The sequence below is a fragment of the Oryzias latipes genome, chromosome 16, assembly GCF_002234675.1.
Source record: "Oryzias latipes chromosome 16, ASM223467v1".
Classification (NCBI taxonomy): Eukaryota; Metazoa; Chordata; class Actinopteri; order Beloniformes; family Adrianichthyidae; genus Oryzias; species Oryzias latipes.
Window position 1 is genome coordinate 17,007,022 of NC_019874.2, and position 21,616 is coordinate 17,028,637.

The 21,616-nt window shown below is 40.4% G+C and overlaps 1 protein-coding gene across 1 annotated transcript; it reads left to right on the plus strand.

Moving 5' to 3' along the window:
• Positions 1–16,964: 16,964 nt before the first annotated feature.
• On the plus strand, positions 16,965–18,800 carry LOC111946276 (C-reactive protein-like). The gene is made up of 5 exons (XM_004077854.4): positions 16,965–17,078; positions 17,234–17,288; positions 17,934–18,036; positions 18,119–18,413; positions 18,539–18,800. The coding sequence occupies exons 2-5, from the start codon at positions 17,234–17,236 to the stop codon at positions 18,773–18,775; spliced, it is 690 nt and encodes a 229-aa protein (XP_004077902.1). The 5' UTR covers positions 16,965–17,078; the 3' UTR covers positions 18,776–18,800.
• Positions 18,801–21,616: the final 2,816 nt, after the last annotated feature.

Here is a 21,616-nt window from a genome sequence, read left to right on the forward strand (position 1 = left end):
AAGCTTTCAAGTTAATGCTGGAAAACCGCCAATGGCCTGTCAGCAAATAGTCTGGAATGAAGAGCTAATTAGTACTTGGCCTTTACCAGTATTTTCTGATGCAGCCAGAAAGCTGCAGCTCGACACTCAATACCGTTACTGTTGCCATGATGTCTGCCCTCTCCAGTAAAACGTCACAAGAAAATACTTGTTGCTTTACTTCTTTATAAGCTGTGTAAGTCTGCAACAATCACATTTTTTCCAAAAATTGTTGTTCTGATTTCATCATCGCTCACTCCCTCAAAGCTTTTGTTTAAAAAAAAATAGAGTTTAAAACCAAAATATTCATTTAATGCTGCAATGTCTTTTTGCTTTTATTCTCTGATTTAGTATCTCTGGGAGAGTCTTAAACATCCTTGAGCTGTGATTCAAATATTCTTCTTTCTCCTTTTTTTTTTATCTCTGTCTAACTAACACTAGTCCAGGTGATACTTAATCTATGTGGGGCCAGGTTTCTTCTGACAAAACGTCTCACTTCATACTATCTTTCTTTTGATTGGCTTAGTGTTCAGAGGCTGGTTCTCCGTGCACAAATACACAGGGAGGTAAACAGAGGATTTGTAAAACTGACAAAAAGACACAAGCTAGGAATTGTGAACATGGTACAATCAGAAAAATGAAGCACACTCGTCTATCATACACAGTTTTTTTTACAAACAGAGTAATCCTTACATTGTCTCTAACAAATCCAAACACATCCTTAGTAATGAATTCAGCTGTATTATGTTTTCTGTTTGCTAAGAAATCTAATAACAGGCAGCTGAAGAAAGAGCTTTTCTGACAATTTTCTAGTCTAAAAAATAAACTGAGTCCACTGCTGCCCGATAATAATATTTTTTGGGGGGCAATATTTTCAAATAGCCAAATCAAATAGATAAAACTTTTGTAATGTTGCAATGATTCTTTAAAATAGTAATAATATGGCAGTGTAAAACACAAAAAATGCTTACAAGTGATATTGCTACAAGTGAAGTTCAAATACTTTTTTCTTGTGCCTTTATTTGATGGCAATCTTAACAAAATAAATAAATAAAATAAATAAATAAATACTATTTCCACGGTTACATTAAGGCTTTCCAAATGTAAAAAATTAAAGAAACAGATAATCCCAGTTTGAAAGAAATAGAATCCTGCTGATGAAGTTGGAATCACAAACCCATTGATTAAAAGTCTCCAGCTTTCCGTGTTTTTGGTCACCTGTATGGTACTCTTTGTTAATTGTTTTCAGTTTATTGTACTTTAATTCAAATATGTTAAGTATGTCATATTTATTGTTACTATTGCTTATTCAAATTTTTAGGAATTGATCCTTTTTTTGGTACTTTATTCAACATTTTTAAACCTTTTTCCTCAACTAGCTCTGTCATACTCCACTTGACTCCTTCAGATTCCACCAATCTTGACAGATAAGTACAGCTGGAATAGCTGTCCCATGAAGATGTCATTACTGTGAAATCAAGACCTAAAGAAAGCAGTGAATTATTTACCTAAATGTGCTGATCCATTATAGATCAAAGACAATTAAACTGCAGTCATGACCTATGAAAACTATTCTTCTATGCTCTTTTCCAGGTTGTTTAGCAGCATATTTTTAAACAAGCGCAGATTGTTAAGCAAGCGGGAAAAATGAGCTTGACTTTAATGAGCGACTTCTTAAATCCCTTATATTAATTATGTCAGAGCAGGGAGAACAGAGATGAGGTCTTAGCGGTCTGCTGTGCTATCACTTCATCTTTTAATTATCCAGCACTCCTGTATGGAAAGCAAAAGGTTGGTACTGAAGGACAGAGATAGGACAGGACTTACATTCTCTTATCAGCTGCCTGATGATGATTTAATAGCAAAGTCCTCTTGCTTTATTTCTATTCTTCCTCAAGTGCACTGCAGATTTGCCTTTCTTGTGTGTAATATTACAATAGATGAATTGTTTCCTGTGCTGTCTCACAAAAGTCACTTAGGCTCCTTGTAGTCCTTCAGTCCTTAACACTTGCTCTGGACTACTATGCTTGGACGCCGTTATAAATTTTAGCAGACAATAACATGACCCGAAACTTTGACATTCTTCTTAGCTCCTCGGGGGAAAGATGTTGAATGGTGTGAGAAAAACGCAAAACAGCAGAGCTGTGCAACACGCAGCAGGGAGATGCATGAAGAATGCTGAAGCCACCTTCAAACTGCAGTATACAATCGAGTGAATCTCTTTTACAAGGATACGTCGAAGGGAAGCATTATGAAATGTGTCACTAAACAATGAATCACTTGAAGCTGTGTGCTGTTTACCTTGACCCACTGAGTCGCAGCTGCCAACTCACTCTTCTGTAAAACACAATCTGTAAAAAACGCCGTACGGTCTGTTGAAGAAGATGCTTCCACTTAAGGTGCGTTTGCACCCCAATGATCTTGGTGTTCATCAATTATGATCAACTTAAAATGTGGACCTAAAAAATAGAAAAGCAGCTGATAAATGTTAAATGTAGTTGTGGTTGGCACAATGAACCAAACATGCAGGCATTTATATTTTAAAAAGCAGAGATATTAGAAATATGAGAATTATTTGTGTTACTGAAAAATGTGCATGAAAGAAGTCCATAATCTTTGGCATTTAGGCTCTGGGCTGACGACATCTGGCGTGTTTGGGGGGAACTTGGACCACACACGTATACACTCCAAAGCCTAGATGCTGACGTGAAGAATAGGGTGGAGGAGGGTGAATCGACAAGAACGCATAGAGAGACAACCATTCATGAATTAAAAGGCAAAATATGATTGTGATTGGCTGAGAAGAAAGGTGGGGTTTTTAGCCATTGGGTCAAAGTGAAGACCTAATTGATAATGGTGTGTAGAGTAACATCACAACCCAGTGTAAGTGGGGTAGATCTTCCTTATTGAAATTTTGCCAAAGCATCACACAAAAGGGTTATTCATAAATGTGACTACATGGTGATATTTAATAGAACATTTATGAAGAAAGTCATAGATTTCATAAGTAGAAGCACATGTTAGGTTTCTTTCTACCCTTTCCACTGTAATAAAGACAACAAATTCACAAGACTGACTGGCAGTCTGTCTAAAAAAATTCAGCAAATCAGTTCAGTATAACTGAGCAGAACAGTTCAACAGATCCCTCAGTAATGTAGTTTATGATAGTTTATCGAACTTTTTAAAACTATTTTTGTTGTAATGTGAGTATTTGACTGTTAAATTTCGGAAATGGAAGAAGTGAGGTGAGAGCTTCCAGTAAGAGAATCTCTGTTATTTCAGACCAGACTAGGACTCCTGTGCTATTATCACACACCTTTGATGGTTCTGATGTCATAAACTCCATCTTCCATTTCCCTTGTTTTCATCTTTTTTCTCTATGCTTGAGAATCAATAACTTTTTCCAGAATCTAATTGACATCCTGTTTGATATTGATGTTTGGATTCAATCTTTTAGGACTGGTAAAGTGTCTCCTGCACGATATTGTAAAACGTCACAGACAAGGAAGTGATGCTGTAATTTGTGCCTTAATCAGCTGGCAGCTTTGTTTTTCCCCAGAGAGGGTTTATTATAGTTTTTCCAATTTGCTGAAACACTAAGTGCCATTCTGCAAACCAGTCGATCAATTATTTTAAGTCTGTTCTCAAAAACATCACTCTTTGGTCTATACCTGAAGCACAATTTGCAGTTAACACACAATTTGCAAGACACTGAGTCTACTTTTTGTGGAACACATGATGCATTCTCACTTTTAAAACACAGTTGGCACACATGACAACACAAAGAGGCAAAACTTGGTTCCACTGTGTTCTCCATTCCTTGTCCCAATGACAGTTTTTCTCAATCGTTTACACACAAAGTTTGGTACATGAAACACAATGACCACAACATGTAACTTATTCAACAACCCCCTGAACCAATTCTGCTAAACTACAAGCACAATTCTTACTTTACACTCAAATTAAGTTCTAAAACACACTTTTTTCAAAACACTACATACAATTCTCTGCTTTTGGCACAATTTAGATGCAGAAAATAGCTTGTTTTCACAAGGACCACACTGCCATTCAAGAATGCACACTGACTCATCACAAAGGCAAACATCTGTCACACAGTTTTACAGCTGGCAATCAGAGCATTAGCATGAAAGGGCAACAGGTGGTTTTTTCTGTTTGTTAGCAATGAATGGCAACATTGGAAATAGGGGGAGAGCCATTGGAGTGAGAGAAAGAGGAGGAGGACGAGGATGAGGAGGTTGAGGAAGGCAAATGACCATGATCTCTGATGACATCTAAGCCACTTTGGTTGATCATGTGGTCAAGCATGGTCTAACAATGAGGGAGGGTGGGCAAAGAGTACAGCCAGATTTGAGCAGGTTCACTATAGCATTCATCATTCAGACTTACTGAAATGAGAATACCGGTAGGTGTTTATCTCCCTCCATATTCTCCACTTCTCAATACTATTGAGGCATTTTTTCCACAAACACGTAAACCTCTTCTCCAAGCCAAGGAGGACGCATGTGGAGATATAGCAGCTGATGCTTTTCATGGCTGGATTCGTCATGCTAGGCAATATTTTCCCTGCTGCTTGGCCAGGGAAAACATTGCTTGTGATGTGAATGAGTTGCTGTGGCCAGACCGTAACAGAAGAAAGGGTGCAGCACAATTTTTTATTTTTTTCTGTAACTATATACAGTAAGTCCTTCTATTGTTTTGTATGTATTGTATATGTGCAACTTTGTGTTGGTTGGGAATGGGATGTGCACTGTGTACATTGTTTTTCATGGAAAAATAAATTTCTTCTGCCATGTATTTTTGTGTTTAGAGTATAAAAATAATATTATCAAATGTCTTCCAACACATTTATGTATAGACTGTCTGTAGTAAGTGTAACACTGAACCAAGAAAAGGCCTAAAGTCGTTATGATGAATGCAGAAGAACTATTCATCATAGTGTTTTACATTGAGCACATAAGGGTTCAGCTGGCTCTTATAAATGTCTGTACATTTGATGGCTTGTTTGTGTCATTTAAAAACACAATCCCATTTTGAGATGAAATAACATTGTTTTGAATATAAAGTTTCATTTTGCAGGAAAATTGAGGCGTTTTGCCCATTGTGTGTGTTTTTTGGATATGTGTGTAGAGTTCTGAGAATATGAGGCATGCTTTCAAAAAATATGAGTAAACATTGGATTTGTGTGTAGAGTTCTAATTATAAGAGGCATTCTTTCAGGAAATGTGTGTAAACAATTGAGAAAAACTGTCAAGAATGTTTTCTATTTGGTATTGGAAGGTTTACAAGAGACAACCATACACTCGAGGAAACCTGTTGCAGGTCATGGAGGATGGCTTGTGATGACATTTCAATTTTGTCTTGTCAAGGCTGGATCAGGCACACAAGATCATTTTTTCCTGTTGTGTTTCTGGGGTGAACACTGCCTGTGATGTGGATGAAGTCCTCCTGTCTGACCCGACACAGACGTAAGGTAAATATGAACTTGGGCTTGCAGTAAAAATGTAAAAAAGTAGTAGAAAAAGATTAAAAAAAAGAAATCTTGAGCACTTTTTTGCTCTAATTTGTCTTTTTTGGAAGGCGGGGTGGGGTGTGAGGTGTCATCATTCTTCATAAACCATTTTGTGAATAGTGTCAAGTGTTATGTTGTGTAGTGTGTTGTTTTTGCTCTGTGTTTGTTAGTTTTGACGACAGTCTTCATTGCGGTCTCAAAGTGAGCTTTTGACTCATGAGTTAAATGTATTTACCCTACATTTTGAAATTCGTATTTGGGTGTTTGGTTAAATTGTTTCAGAAAATGTGTTTTAGCAATTGGGAAAAAGTGTAATTCAATCAGAAAAAAATGGCAGTTCTCTATGAAGCCAAGTGAACTTTGATCCAAACTCTCACGGTTCTTACTGCGCATTAGGACATACTTTAACTCCATAATATTGGTAATTGTGTGAGAAATTACAGTTTTATAATTGTTTGTTTAGTAAATTGCTGTCCAATTATTTAAGAATGTGGACACACAAATAAAATGTGGCAAAATTTGGTTAAAAGTCCTTTTTTTTATAAATTAAAGGTTAAGCAGTAAAAATGTTTTCCTACTACGATAGTGCAACACCAATGCGAAGTTACTTTTTACACAACACAAACGATCCATCCATCAGAATTGACTTACATTAAATGTTTAAATCATGTGTTAAAATACATCTACCGGTACATGTTTTTTGGACAGACAGTATTTTTTTCTGATTGGATTTGATATTATAAAAAAAAAAGAAAAAAGAAAAGAAGGACTGTTTAATCTTCCTGCATACATTAGAAGAGTGTTAGTTCCAGCCAACTCTAATCTGGTCTGACATCACACTTTCAGTCATAAGTGAAAAACAATCAAGATAGCTGCCAATTTCAAGAAAGTACCATTTTGGTAAAAGAAGCCCAAGGTCAGACCTAGAAGGAAACTATGAGAAAGAACACACAAAGTGCTGCTTCTCAGATCTGAGCATGTTAAATGTCAAAGTATCTGTAAGTACATTTACAGCACAAGTGTGATTTATTTGAAAACACACACACACAAAAAAAATAAGGTGAACTGCAAACCTGCCTTTAAAAAAGCAACAGGTTTGCGTGTGTGCTTTGAAAACGAAGTGGAGTTGGACCTCAGTGCCTCTGTGCCACAAAGCAAACAAAAGATTTCAGCACAAACATGACATTTCCACAGTTAAGCAAGGAGACAGTGTTTGGATCAAAGGTGGATTTCTAAAAGTTAAATGTACTCAGTTACATTGAACTATACCGGTCAGTTTACTTTTTTTGTCAAGCCTTTTCTTCATTTATTCCCCTGCATTAATACTGGCAGATAACTGCATGAAAAGGAAAACACACAGACCTGTGTAGTGTGATTACAACCAACTTTAGCACTGCTGAGTTAAAATCTCAGACGACTTTGTCAATAGTGTTTATAAAGCAGCAGTGATGTGTGGCGAGGTTTTTTCGGTTCTTCTCACAAATTGGCAAAAAGACCAAACAAAAGGAAGTTCCTTTCTTTAATTAATGGACAATTTTATTTCTACATGTGCAAATGAGTACATTACTTTTACTTGAGTACCATTTTTGGATATCCACTGTATTGTTCTGCATAAATCAGAGATTCATAAAGTCTTTGAGTTTTGCTGTGGCAAATAATATGACATCTGTCTGTTTGACTAAAGTCTAAAGTTTGATAGAAACTGGGTCGTTCAACAGATGGATGATCAGAAACACCGTGACAAATCCAAAAAATAAAAAAGGACATTTAAGTGAAATGCTATGGCAGGACCTAAAGGGAAAAAGCAGTCAGAAGGGTGTGCTTCCACTGGGGGGTGGATGCCTAAACAATTGGGACTGTCATTTGGGTTTTGAAAGCAAATCAATCTGCTTGGAAAGTTGGTGATATTGGTCAGAAAAAAATGACTGATCAGAAAGAAAATAACACAGCAAAGACCACATTTTAGGTCACAAAACTGCCCTTATGAGTGGATTCAGGCTGTCTGTGGGCAAAAAACAGGCAAACCTGTAAGGGGCATGTAGGTGGCCCCCAAAAACATATCAAGATCATACGGCGAAAATTTTCATGCACATTTACAGGCGTGCTGCGAGTGACACGCCATAGTGAACACCTTAACAACAAATTAAGGTAATTAAGGGTGAAGTAGGTGTGAGGCAGGCGTGTCGTCCAGATTTTTTATCGTTATCTTTTTAAATCCCCCCAAACCTGCACACTCCACATAAGTGCTGCTCAAGTGAAAGTTGCACGCTCCCTGTGCGCAGCCTGACTGTTAGAACTTAAGAAATTATACAATCAGAGCATTTGTAATTTGTGTGGGGATCCCATGGCATCGTACGGGCATTACGTGTTACTAGTACATCCAGGCAGTGGCGCCACCAGGGGGTGGCCACGGCCACCCCTCTCCGACACCTGGCCACCCCAGTGGCCACCCCACCCCACTAGCCACTATAAGCTGTGGTAGGATCAGTTGTGCATTTCATCCCAAATGCACAGCCAGCAAGCTGGCAAGTCGCTCTGATGACCTAAACAGGCCCACACCTCCTCCCCTCCCTGCTGCCTTTGAGTGCGCAGACATCTAAAGACGAGCCGCTGGACGCAGAACATGTATAAGACGTGGGGTTCACTTCCGGGTTCGAACCCCCAGAGCCTCCGGGCCGTTAGACAAAAGAACCAGTATCAGTTACTAAAGGTGAACTTTCTTTAGTACTGTTTCCTTAAGTCCAAAACGGCGACTGACCGCGTGTGTATGTACTCCACACACTCACACGCGCTCTCCCCCCTCTCTTCCTGCATCGCGCGAGCACCAGTTTCTGCACGCACACACACATGCGCGCGCACGCACGCACTCACACGCGCACACAATCACGCATCCCAAAACACTACATTTCTTTTCATGCCTGTTAAATATTTTCAGTGGTGTCTTTTAACAATCTCTGTACTGTACTTTAGGTCACCTGATCTGTATTTTGCGCAAATACTTGGTGCAAATACGCCGACATCATCAGCGGTGGTGGATGTGCCATTACTTTTTATTAATATGTAAAAAAGAATGGCCCTGTCACACGCGCCTCTCATTTTTATGGCACTATTTAAGCACTGGTTGTTGTGTTACCACAACATTTTGATGGGTTTTTGTCCTGTTTCCACATATAGTTAGCTATAGTCATAGTTGATGCTTGTGCAAGTCAATTTTCAGAGAATGAAGAGAAATTCAACATATATTCTTATTTTAAGAAGAAAAGTACAGCAGAAGGAGCGAAAGAGATGGTAGGGGAGCAACAGAGGTGTAGTGAGGAGGAGGAAGATGAGACAGAGCAGCATGATCCACAGCCAGCATGAATGACAGAAGAGAATGAGGAAGACAAAGATGAGACAGCATCTGATGAGGGACAGTCAGCATCATTGCTCAGAGTAACAAGGCAGAACTCAGCAAAAAGTCTTCCACCTGTTCCTGGACCAACTGGTGAAGTTAGAATTAATGCAGTGTTTTTCAACCAGTGTGCCGCAGCGCACCAGTGTGCCATGGGAAATTACCGTCATTAACTGATCTAAAACATTTTCCATCTCCAGGATATCAGCTCTGTGTTCATCCAAACAGCCCCTGATAAAACACTTTGAAATTAGGAATATGAAAGATCGTAAATACTTTTTTCTTTGTGTTTATTTGATTCTATTAAAAACATTTTGATAAGAATGGCGGTACCCCGATTTAGCTGCAGTTTTAACTGTTTTCTGAAAGGTCCCGCCCCTTTTACTGTCTCCACCAATCATTCTAGGAGGCTTAATCACACGTCATCAGTCTGACCAATCAGAAGTGGTTAAAGTCTTCACTTCCTTGTTCTGATTCTGCTCATAAAGCCGCTCAGTTCCAACAAAAGTACCAGATAAAGTTCGTCTTTAGTGGTGTAGCTTTTCACAGAATCTGGTGTCAGACCGTGAAAAGTGAACAAAACAATGAAGCTCAGAGACGCTAGTCTTTTTGCGTTTGGCGGCTGTTTACATCTCCCATGATGCATTGGGTTAAAGTGACAGCATCTCAGCGCACAATGAGTCCATCCTCTTAACGTCTTGTAACAACAACGAACACACATCAAACAGTTTTTGAATCTTTTCACTTAACTTTTATTACATCAGCTTTTTCTGCCACAATTATCACAAAAATGCATGTGAGATTGCAGAGGGACTGTAGGTCAATACAGACTATGAGTTTCTCCTTTTTTTCTAAATTGTTTTTTTAAAGTTTTTTTTGCTGGTTTGCCGCAGGATTTTTGTCAAGGTTAAAGTGTGCCGTGGCTCAAAAATGGTTAAAAAACATTGGCATAATGATATCTACTAGAATCTATAGTAGTATCAACAATAAGTTAATGTTCTAGAAAAAAATCAGTAGGCATTTCACTTTCTGTTGGTTTTCTAAAGGTTGTTTTACTACGTTTAGTAGAATGAATTTAAAAAATTTAGCTCATGGTTTTTGTGTGCCACCCCAAGATTTAATGTGGCCCCCTATCGGCCACCCCCATGAAAAATTTCTGGAGGCGCCACTGCATCCAGGTAAAAAGAGGTATATTTTATCCTCCCTGGACCAACCATGGGCCGGGCGGATGGCTGCCTGGAGTGCGGAGCGGGTCTCCCTTGGGGGGTCCTGGCTCGTACCTGGGGTTGGGGCGGGGGGATGCCCAGAACTCCTGGGTGGTGGTGGGGTGCTCGTCTGGGGCTGTGGGCGTCCTTCCCCGGTGGGGCCCTGCGTTGGGTTCTGCCGGCGCGGCGGGGGGGCTGTTCTCCTGGTTGGGCTGGGGCGGCCCTCTCTTTCCCTCCGTGCCTCTCTGCTCTCTGGCTCTGGGGGCCTTGCGGCGGTCCTGCTGGCCCTGGCCTGGGTGGCGGGCTTGGTCGCCCGGGCGGCGGTTGTTCCCTGCCGGTTTCCGTGTGGCGTTGGGGGGGTTTCCGGCTGCCGCTGCTGCTGCGGTGGGGGTCTTGGGGTGGGGATGGCTGGGCGCTCTCCCTCCTTCTTTACACATTCCACCATCCATTTTAGAAGAACATGAGCACTCACCTGAGCACGGGTGTTGGCTCACCTTTGCACTGGCGGTTTGCGTGACTGAATGAGTGAAATGTTTCACACTAGTTGGTTTTAAGGCATAAGTATGCGTGTGAGCACTATATTTTTTTGTGTACATGTCGACAGATGGACATTTTTGCAGCTAGCAGGTGTGTTTGACACTTGGGTGTGTGTGTGGACAGGCTCCGCCCTTTTTGTACTGCATTTGAGCCTTATCATGGTGATTAACAACCAGTAAACTTGTTGCTTTATGCTGCTTCATGGTCTTATCCCCCTTCCCCTCCTACTATCACCCTACTCCCCCCCCCCCCCCCCCTCTAACGTCCCTCTCTCTTCTTCCCCTCTTTCCTTTTCCGTCCGGTCCAACACCAAAGATCTTCAAACATGTTTGAAATTAATAAAGTTTGGCCTCAATTACAAAAGGGGTTTATTCAGACATACCTTTGGTTTGTCTGAAGATTAATAACCCCTCTTGTTGAAGTAAAATATGTCCAACACAAGAGGCCCTCAGCTCTCATCTGTCTGCCCAGCTGTTGGACAGGACAAGTTTAAAAAAAAAAAAAGAGGTATATTTTATCCATTTTGAATAAATATCTTTACCTCCTCACTATGTCTGCCAGGGAGATAATATTAAACTTTTTTAGATTTGTGCCTTTGCACAATGATCATTTGTATACCCTTTTCCACACTCGAAATGTGTAATGTTAATGTTGTTGCTTCTCCTTTTCTTATTTCCATATTTTTGGCTTATTTCTTCCACCTTATGCATTCATATTTTACCCTTAAGGGGTCCAGAGTTCATGTCCTGATGATACTTTATTATGCATGCCACTAAAGGCAAACTTTCCAAGGAAATCAACTTTTTCAGGGTGAAACAACCCTGAAGAGAAATTTCATGCGTATACAGTGAATGTGCGAAACCTTCGGTGAGCTGAAGGATACTGTAAGAAAAATGAGCCAAAATCTACCTTTAATTTGGTGCTGGATTATTAAAGGCAAGCAGAAAATAATTCTTGATGTGATCATTGCTGAGAGTGCAAACATAGACTATCAATTTATGAGAACTTTTTTTGTTCCACTTCTTTCTTCTTGGTAAATAAATAATGCATCATCAAAAAAAAAATCTATAAGGCCGCTTTAATTAGATCTTTTTTTTTCTTACATTAAGCCCCCAAACTATGTCTCATTCTGTGTGTAGATAGATTTCCTTATTATGTGGTGGGAGATAAACACTTTTTTTAAAGCAATTGTGAAAACCATCACTCACTTCTCCTGTCTTTCCCATGAGAAGTATCTGTTTTGGGAACGTGATCTCCTTTGACAGACTTCACACAGTCCCTTCTCATTGTCAGGGCTGAGAGCCATGCACGCTCACCGCCGTGGAAAGTGTCCTCTCCCATATAATGGAATATCGTGTCTCACTAAGGTTAACATTTACAGACACTCCGGAGGACTTGTCAGATTCACTCAAGTAAATTTGCTACAGGAACAGCCGACAACAAAGCGACATTATCAAAAACAGTCTTCCCAAGGATGCATTAATTAAAAGACACACAAAACAGACTTAACAGTCATGAAAGATAAGGCGACTGATCAACACAAAACGTCCTCACAGAAATGTAGAATTGAGAACTTAAAGTCCCACCCCCATCATCTTTTGATCTTAAGTGTTCTCTGTCTTTTAACTAGCCTGTTTTTAGCCAAAATTTATAAACCTGTGTCGTTTTCTAGGACACAGTTTCTGCAGAGTGGCAATGATTCATTGGGGGGTTGGGGGTGTTGGGGGTGGTACTATACCTGGGACTTCCCATCACCCATCTGTTTACATTCAGTCCAGCTAGGTTACAGCCCTTCACACCCGCAACCCAACATCACAGGTGCAACAAAAATGGCGAGCAATATTTGAGCTATTCCGCAGAACAGTTTTTAGCCAGATGCCAGCTCAGACGAGGAAAACAAATGGGTACATGGATTTATCTGTTTGTAAGTGGAAGTATCAGTATGGAGTGCAGCAGGAAGATTGTGGCCTGATGTTTGTAGTTTGTACCCAACAACTACAGGCTTTTTCCCACTGCATTTTTTGTCTGCTCCTGATTCACAAGGATTTGAATAAAAAATACTCAGAAATGTAATTTTAATACGAATTTTCTTTATGATTATTCTCCGTCATGAGGGGAAAAAAAACCTACAAATACATGCTAAAAATACAAAAGAAATACATTTTTATTGGAGTGGGTCTATAATGCCGATTTATTTTTCTAGTAAGAGTGCATTTGGTGTCTTTCAGTCAATCAATCTTGGAAAAAATACAAACAAACTCCAAAAATGTCTTGGTTCTGACACAAATAACACAACTTTCCTCACTGCTACATACACAGGTGTCGCTGCCAATCTGCAGCTCAGGAGACGAGTAACAAACTGCTGACAGGTATTGTTCTTTTTTGAATCTCTGTAGCTCCTGAATAACATGTGATCTGAAACCTTCAAGGATTTATGTTCTCATTAATGCATGTGCACACACCGACTCCCACTAACAAACCTGACAGAGAGCAGTCTTTTTTTTTTTTTTTAACCAGATGTTTTAGTCTACATTATGGCTTTTGTGTTAAGTTAAAGCGACCCCTATAGAATGTAATCGTTTGACATTTAAAGCTGGAGTCTCTCCATTGTTGGAGTCTTTTATCTCCCTTGTCAGTCTAAGCCGTCCAGATGATATATTTAAAAGGGTCGACTATAAAAAGAAAGCAGTTAAAGGTCGATGATTTTCTTTAGAGATGAAATCTCTTATGGTACACTTGTGAAAACGTATGTGTCATTATAAGAAGTGTATAGGACTTGTCCAAAAAAAAGAAGTCCCACTTTACTGTTTTGCTGAACTGCATTCAGTTAAGATGAAAGGTGCAATGTTTTGATTTGGCTTATAGGATGTCAGAACTCTTATCCCAGCTCAGTGTATGATTCAAATTTAGGTTCTCATAAACTTGCACTCATGCTGAGGCTCTCTTTTCAGAGGTCCTTGCATAATTCACTTTTGTTTTTTAAATAAAAGTAAATTGTTGTTTGGTAAATTCTTAAAAGGCTTGAGATGGGTAAAGGAACATAAATCCAGGTTTTATTTTCTTTAACTTTGTCGCAGAGTGTGTAAGGATTCAGCGGTTTGGTTTTCCTTGTCATGTTTTTGGTCTCCTTCTTGTCAGTCACACCTTCAGGTTCATGATCCACAGCTGTCTTCAGTTCAGTTAATTGCCCTCAGCCTATTTAAGTGTCTTGGTTTCTGTTCTTCCTTGTCAGGTCATCTGCTATGTTTTGTCACAGTTTTGTTTCCCCTCCTAGTTTTGTCATGTTTCAGTTTGCTAATTAAATGTTTTAGTTCCTGTCACCAATCCTAGTCTCCTGCATTTTGGGTCCTCCACCACGAGTTCCTGACAGAGTGAAATCAAAAAGCTTGCCCAAAATTTTGCTTCTGAGTGAGAAAAAAAGCTGAGAAAATAGTTTTACCCTTAACATTTACGCTTACATTTAACATCACTTTGACATTTAGAGTTACTTTTTACATTTAAACATTAAATGAATTTACACATTTGCATTCATTACTCAGCCTTATAGACAAAAAAATGTACGTTAAAAGCATTTTGATATACCATTTATCCTCTACCTTTAGGATTTAGATTTTATTAAATAGACATTTAATTTTACATTTCATATTTAACATTGAAAATGTATTTATTTTGTGAACTACATTTACATTTATATCTATATTTTCTATTAAATATTCTGATTTGAAAAACATTTAGGTGTAATGCCATTTAGAGATGATATTTAACTTTTATGTTTACATTCATAACATGGATTATAAATAATCAGATAAACATTCAGATCTAATATTTAGATGTTCATTTACAAATATGAATCTGCATTTAGATAAGTGTTTAGATTGAACACTTTGAATTAAACTGACTGGTTTCCAGTTTATACTTAAAAATGTACATTTAGATTTAGAACTTAATTCAGCATCCTTTAAACTGCCCCATGCAACACTTTTATTTTCAGTCATTTTTTTTAACTTGTCCGGTCCAACAGCTGGCCAAACAGATGAGAGCCTCTTGTGTTGGACATTATTTATTTGAACAACAGGGGTTCTGAATCTTCTGAAAACCAGAGGTATGTCTGAATAAAGACCTTTTGTAATAGAGTCCAAACTTTGTTCATTTTAATCATATTTGAAAATCTTTTGTGTTGGACCGGACGGAAAGGGAAAGAGGGAAGAAAACAGAGGGATGTTAGAGAAGGGGGGATAGGAGGGTGATTATAGAAGGGGGGGCGGGGCCAGTCCACACACACACTCAAATGTTATAAACATACCTGTTGGCTCCAAAAGTGTTCACATGTCAATATGTACACAATACAAATAATTTTCACACACGCATACCTATGCGTGCTGCCAAGTAACTCCTCCCCCCAAGATACATCACAGGCTGACCCCCCCCCCCCCCCATCACCCTAATAAGAGATTATTTGAGGAAGAGGGTAAATTGTCCCCCGACCCCATCCAGCATAGGGCCCAGGTCTTTTCAGCCCAGGGGTTAGTGATGACGTTTCAGAAACAGTGAGAAAAGTTGGCTGAATCACATAAAGCTGAGATAATTTTGCTTAAGCCTTAGAAAGGCGGGTGTAAGGCATGTATAGCTTTAAAAAAGGATTCTACACCAATGTTGTCATTTTTAAATTTAATAGCAAAAGAAGAAAAGGGATGTAATTGGACTGCAAATATTACCGCATAGATGACTTTAAAGACTCTGTCAACCTAGAAGGAAAACTATGTGAACAGAGTAAATAAAAAAAGTGGAGGAGTCACAAAAGAAATATCAAATATACAGTAACTGAAAAATTGTCAATTGCATTTTATGGAATACTGGAATGTATTACAATTGAATCAGTTAGTTCAAAAGGGGCCCAAGTCCAAGAGGTTTGTTTTTCCAGGAAATGATTTTAATTGCCTAACTTAAAGGGAGGCTACACCAAATGATTAATACTTTACCCAGATTTAGCATCAGTTCATAGCTTACAGATGCTATAATATGAAGCACCTCACTTTTATAATTTCAGAGGACTAGCAAACTTAAGTCTCTTGACCTGGGCCCTTCTTGAATTAAACAAGGGACCATATGGGAACACTAGTGCTGCCATCTAAGGGATAAAGCAAAATCCATGCAAGAAAAGCCCAAGTCCAGGAATTTTGCACTTAATGCATTTTAAATGTCAACCATAGTCAATACATTACAATAGACTTGGGACCTTTTTGCACATAATCAGATAGCTTTTCCCTTGAAGACCATAGAACATATAATATCTCTATTTTGAAAAATTGTGGACTTGGACCACTTTTGTACTAACAGAACTCTCAAAATAACAAATATTATTAATCCGAAATTTTAGTATCAGTCTGATAAACCCCAGCAAACATAAAGCAACTGACAACTTTTTCAGCAAAATGTATGGTATGAGTTTATAGCAATATAACAAGACCTAGCAGAATCACTGCTCAAAGTGCTACTCTTATGCATTCATTCATCTTTTTTAGCATTTTATCCCTTTTGGGTTCACGGGGCTGCCTGGGCCTACTTGTGGGCGAAGGCAGGGCAGCTCCCTGGACAGGTCGCCAGTCTGTCGTAAGGCCACAATCCCACACCCATGCACACTCACACAGAGACTGGTATGGTTTAACTTGACTGGCCTGAACAGAGTCCTGACCTGAACCTGACAGAACACCTTTGAAATGAATTGGAGGGGAGACTAACAGCCAGACCTTCTCGACCAACATCTGTGTGAACTCACCAGTGCACTTTTGGAAGAATGTTCAAAAACACCCATAAACACACTCCTTAACGTTATGGACAGCCTTCCTAGAAGAGTTGAAGCTGTAATAGCTGCAAAAGGTGGACAAGCATCATATTGAACTGTATGGGTTAGGAATGGGATGACACTTTAGTGCATGTATCAGTCAAGGGAGGAGAACGAATAGGTTTGGTAATATGGTGTACTGATATTTAAGTTTTATAATCAAGAGAAGTAACAAAAAATCTTTGACTTTTTCTTGAAGCCAATTTATATGGGTAAAAACTGACCCAAACACCATAGATGCTATTTTGGTTGATACTATTAATGAAAAAGAAAATTCAACAAAATAATTAAAGAAGTGTGTTGTTGTGTCTCCCATTGATAATAAGGTAATGAAACAAATGTTCCTGTTTTTCTAACTCTTGGGGAGACAAAAAAACGTGACAAAGGTCATCTATTTCATACGGGAGTTACAACAGCAGCACTTGTTATGCTACATCTAAAAAGAAAAGTGGAGGGGGGCTGAAAGGGGAAAGTGAAAACAAACATATAAAGGAGGGATTTCAGAGGAAAAAACTTTAGACCCTTCACAGATAGCAAAGCTCGCTGTCAATCAAGGTAAGATTGCGGCAGTATACGTTTATGTTTTACCTCATCATTTTTCTAGTTTACATGTATTGTTTCAGACAAATGTCATATTTTAGTTTGTCACACAATGCAGGTCAAACTGTCCTACTTTTTAATCAGTTGTAAACTTTGCTTTCCTCCAACAGATGAAGTTGTTGCTTTTTCTTGTGGTACTGGGAACAGTATCTGCAGAGGTTCAAGGTTGGTTCGGGCAAAATTTTTATTTGACCAACTTGATAAAACTGGGATGTCTGTCTTAACTGAAGTGATTAAAATCTTTTTTTTTATATAATTGAAATGAACTTTTTAAAATTAACTGGTAAAAATATTTAAAATAAAGATACTGAGATAGTGACAGCCACATGTCTGCTGTTTCTATTAAAACATTAACCATTATTTAATTCACTATTTTGTTCAGTTTGTTCTCTGACATAATACATGTATTATTGCTTTAAATTTAACATAACTTACAATTATTGCACTAATGAGAACCCATTGGTGGATCCAGTAAAACCCATATCCAGAATCCTATTGACCTTGACAGCCAACTGTGGACAGAAGCCAAATTGGGCTTTTTGTTACCCCTCAAATTTTCAATCCGTCAATATTTAAAGTAAAACTTTTCTCACTGTGATCAAACTCTCTTTTAATGTTTTTTGCTAAAAGCTCACACTTCTTTACTCAAAACACTACTATAAAGAAGTATATAACAAACGTATCATGTACAATATAGGTTACCAAGAGTCCTTTTTCAGACTCTTAAAAAGGAGAACTAAGTAGAACAGAAAATGGAAATACAGGAGGAACGACAAGGGGTTTCGTCCAATTGTTTTGTCCTTTTGTCAGATCTTTCAGGAAAAATTTTCACCTTCCCCCAGCCAACAAACACAGCTCACGTGAGGCTGAACCCAATAAAACAGAGTTACAAAGCTGTAACTGTCTGTCACAGGTAGATAGATCTATCAAATGCATTGGTAATTCATTGTAAGTCTTTAGATTTTTGCGATTTACATGTTTGTCTCCTCCAACAGATCAGTTACAGACCTCAAGAGAAGCCACGTCCTCTTTTCTTTATCCACACCCACTAACGACAATGGCTTCCTGATTTACTGGCAGAACGAAAACCAAGAGATGCGACCCCATGTCAGAGATGCAAGACTCGAATATGGAGGATGGGACTACAAGCCAAACATGTGGCATTCCATCTGCACCACATGGGACTCTGTGACTGGACTGGTACAGATATGGTTTGATGGGAAACCGTCAATTAGAAAATATGTGATTTCTGGAGCCATCAATGAGACAGCCACACTTCTTTTAGGACAGGTAATCTTCACACAAAACCTGCATGGCCTTTTGTCAACAGCTTGACAGTTATTTTTCATGCTTCCACTTTCATCAAAACATGAAAAATCTGTTCTTCATATTTTAACACATTAAATACCCCACAGGAACAAGACAGCCCTGGTGGGGGGTTTGACATTAACGAGAGCTTTGTTGGCATGATGTCCGATGTCCACATGTGGGAGTACATCCTATCTCCATGTGAGATCCAGAACTACATGGACAAAGGGAGCTTCACTCCAGGAAATGTGCTAAACTGGAAGGCACTTGACTTTCAGATTATTGGCAACGTGCTGATTGAAAATCAAGCTGTTTGTCAACCTCAATTTTTTTTTGTTGGGTAAAATAAAATATAAATATTACCGCAAATGTTTCAATTGTGTTCATTGACATGATTGTATGGTGTTTCATGGCTGCCATTAAATATACAAGAACAAAGATAACTGAGCGAGTGTATTGAGGAACTAAATGTTTTTGTGCTGGAAGTTTTTTCTCATGTGAAAATCACTTTATTAGGTTAATATACGTGTACACTTTAGTTAGCCCGAAACAGAGCTACTAAGCAACTCAAAGTACAGGAAGTGTGTATATATGGTTAACAAATGCTAACAATGGTGCAGCATCTCACTCATGTAGTTTAAAATGAATCTTCGTTTTACTGCTTTATTTTATTTTGTATTGCTAGTTAAAGACATGGTGGTTAATCATTACTACTTGGAGCTGTAAAGCTCTAAAGTTTTTCTGAGATGAAGTTTTCTCAACTCTGGCCCTCCTAACTGCTTATGCTTTTAATCAAGCTGAAATCCCTTAATCACTGAACAACTGATCTTGTGAGATGGTTTATCACTCGAGAAAAACTTCAGCGCAAAAAACCCTGCTGCACTTTCTTGCCCTTTTCTGGCTGTTAGTTAACGTTTTAATCCATTTTACATCAGTCGTTTTTTTTCTATTGTTTCTCTTTTGGCTTTTCCCATCAGGGGTCGCCACAGCGAACGAGTCGCATGGTAAACTTGGCAATGTTTTACGCCGGATGCCCTTCCTGACGCAACCTTCTCATGCAACCGGGCTTGGGACCGGCACAGAGGTAGAGAAGGGAACAGGGAGCAGCCCGGAGTCGAACCCTGGTTTCACGGACGGAAGGCGCCGCAAACCAGCACGAGCTAAACCGGCTCCCCTAACGTTTTTTTTCTATTAAAGCCTTTAAAAACTGAAAGCCCTTCCCCGCTGCCTTGCAGGATTTGACCTGCAAATTTCAGCCAATCAGATAACCCAGGAAGGTATATTTGCCTATCTAGTGAGTATCAATGTACACTGGTTTTTCTTAGAGACTTTTGGGAATTTTGTGGGGCCCTTGTCATGGCTACAGAACGACAGAGACCCAGATGCTGGAACCCGGAATGAGACACAGAGTTCAGGTAACTTGGCGAGAGGAAAGGGGATTTAATGAAGTAGCAGGATAGGTAAGGCACAGTTTCTGGAGGTCCAGAGATAGAGAGACTGCGGCCCGTGGCGTCACTGGTTAATGTCCTCGTAGAGTCCGGAGTCGGCAAAGTGGATCCGTCTCTTGAGGGTGATTGCTCGGCAGAAGCTCGTGGTGAGGTCGGAGGGAACAGACCAGAGGAAGCTTCCAGAGTGCAGCAGGTTCGGGCGACCACTCGTGACTGAGGTTTCCTGCAGTCAGGTAAAGCAACATTCATTAACTGCTGGCTAGAAACTAGGAAGCAAACGTAAACTTGACGTGAAGGCCAATATGCACCATCAGGGGCAACGGACTGGCGTTGAATGAAGATCCTGGAGCTCCTTAAGAAGGCAGGTGTGGCGATGAGGTGAGTGGAAGCAGCTGGGAATAATCAAGAACCATGCGGAGAGGAGAGGGGGAGGAGTCTGACAGAGGCACCATGACAGTACCCCCCCCCCTCCCTCAACGACCGCCTCCAGGCGGTCAAGGGCGGCGATCTGGGTGGGCCCGGTAGAAATCGTCAATGAGGGGTCCAAAATGAGAGAGCGGGAGATCCAGGAGAGCTCTTCCGGCCCGTAGCCTACCCAGTCGGACATCCAGGACCCGGTTGACGGTGTAAGCCGGAGCGCCGTCGATGAGCCGGGCGGGTGGTGGGGAAGCGGACGGCGGACACAGAGGACTGTCCAGAACTGGCTTGATCTGAGAAACATGAAACGACGGGTGTACCTTCAGAGCTTTGGGAAGACGGAGTCAGACGCAGGTGGGGTTGATAAGTTTCTCGATGACATAAGGTCCGATGAATGGCGGGGCCAGTTTCTTGGAGGTAGCTTGGATGGGAATGTTGCATGTGGAAAGCCAAACCCTTTGGCCAGGTTGGTACTCGGGTCCCACCACCCTGCGACGGTTGGCGATGCGGCAGTTGCTCTCCTTGGTGCGGAGGAGAGCAGCCTTCGTCTGAGCCCAGATGCGTTGGCATCGCTGGACGTGATGTTGCACAGAAGGCACTGCCAAATCCAGTTCCTGTGACGGAAACAGAGGTGGTGAGTACTCGAGCGCGGCCTCAAAGGGAGAGAGCCCAGTAGCAGGAGGGATTAGTATCGTGGGCATACTTAATCCACACGAGATGTTGGGACCAGTCCTATTGGTTCTGTGCCGCCAGGCAGCGGAGAGCTGTCTCCAGTTCCTGGTTCGCTCTCTCCGCTTGGCCGTTGGACTGGGGATGGTAACCGGATGTGAAGCAGACCTGAGAAATGAACTGGGGGCCACGGTCAGATACAATGTCCGTAGGGATGCCGTGGTGACGAAAAACCTGGTTGGTCATGATATCAGCAGTTTCGGCAGTGGACAGTTGAGGGAGTGGTAATGAAGTGGGCCATCTTGGAAAATCGGTCTATGACAGTGAGAATGACGGTGTTACCTGCTGATGGGGGTAACCCCGTGACGAAGTCCATTGCAAATTGGGACCAGGGTCGGTTAGGCGTAGCGAGAGGATGGAGCAACCCCGCAGGAGCTGAGGATGAGGTCTTGGACCGGGCGCAGGTGGTGCAAGCTGAGATGTACTCCCGAAAGTCCTTTCCCATTAGAAGGCCAAAAAAATCTCCTGCGAATCAAATGGAGGGTACGGTGAACCTCCCCATGACATGCCAGACGGGAAGTGTGACCCCAGGTGATGACGTCAGGGCGGAGATGAGTGGGTACAAACAGTGTACCCCTAGGAACGGGTGGA

Excerpts from the sequence above, each read along its gene's own strand:
- LOC111946276 (XM_004077854.4), top strand. The coding sequence starts at position 17,234 with ATGAAGTTGTTGCTTTTTCTTGTGGTACTGGGAACAGTATCTGCAGAG. Across the intron at positions 17,289-17,933 it reads AGTATCTGCAGAGGTTCAAG|ATCTTTCAGGAAAAATTTTC; the intron begins GTTGGTTCGGGC and ends TCCTTTTGTCAG. Across the intron at positions 18,037-18,118 it reads GCTGTAACTGTCTGTCACAG|ATCAGTTACAGACCTCAAGA; the intron begins GTAGATAGATCT and ends CTCCTCCAACAG.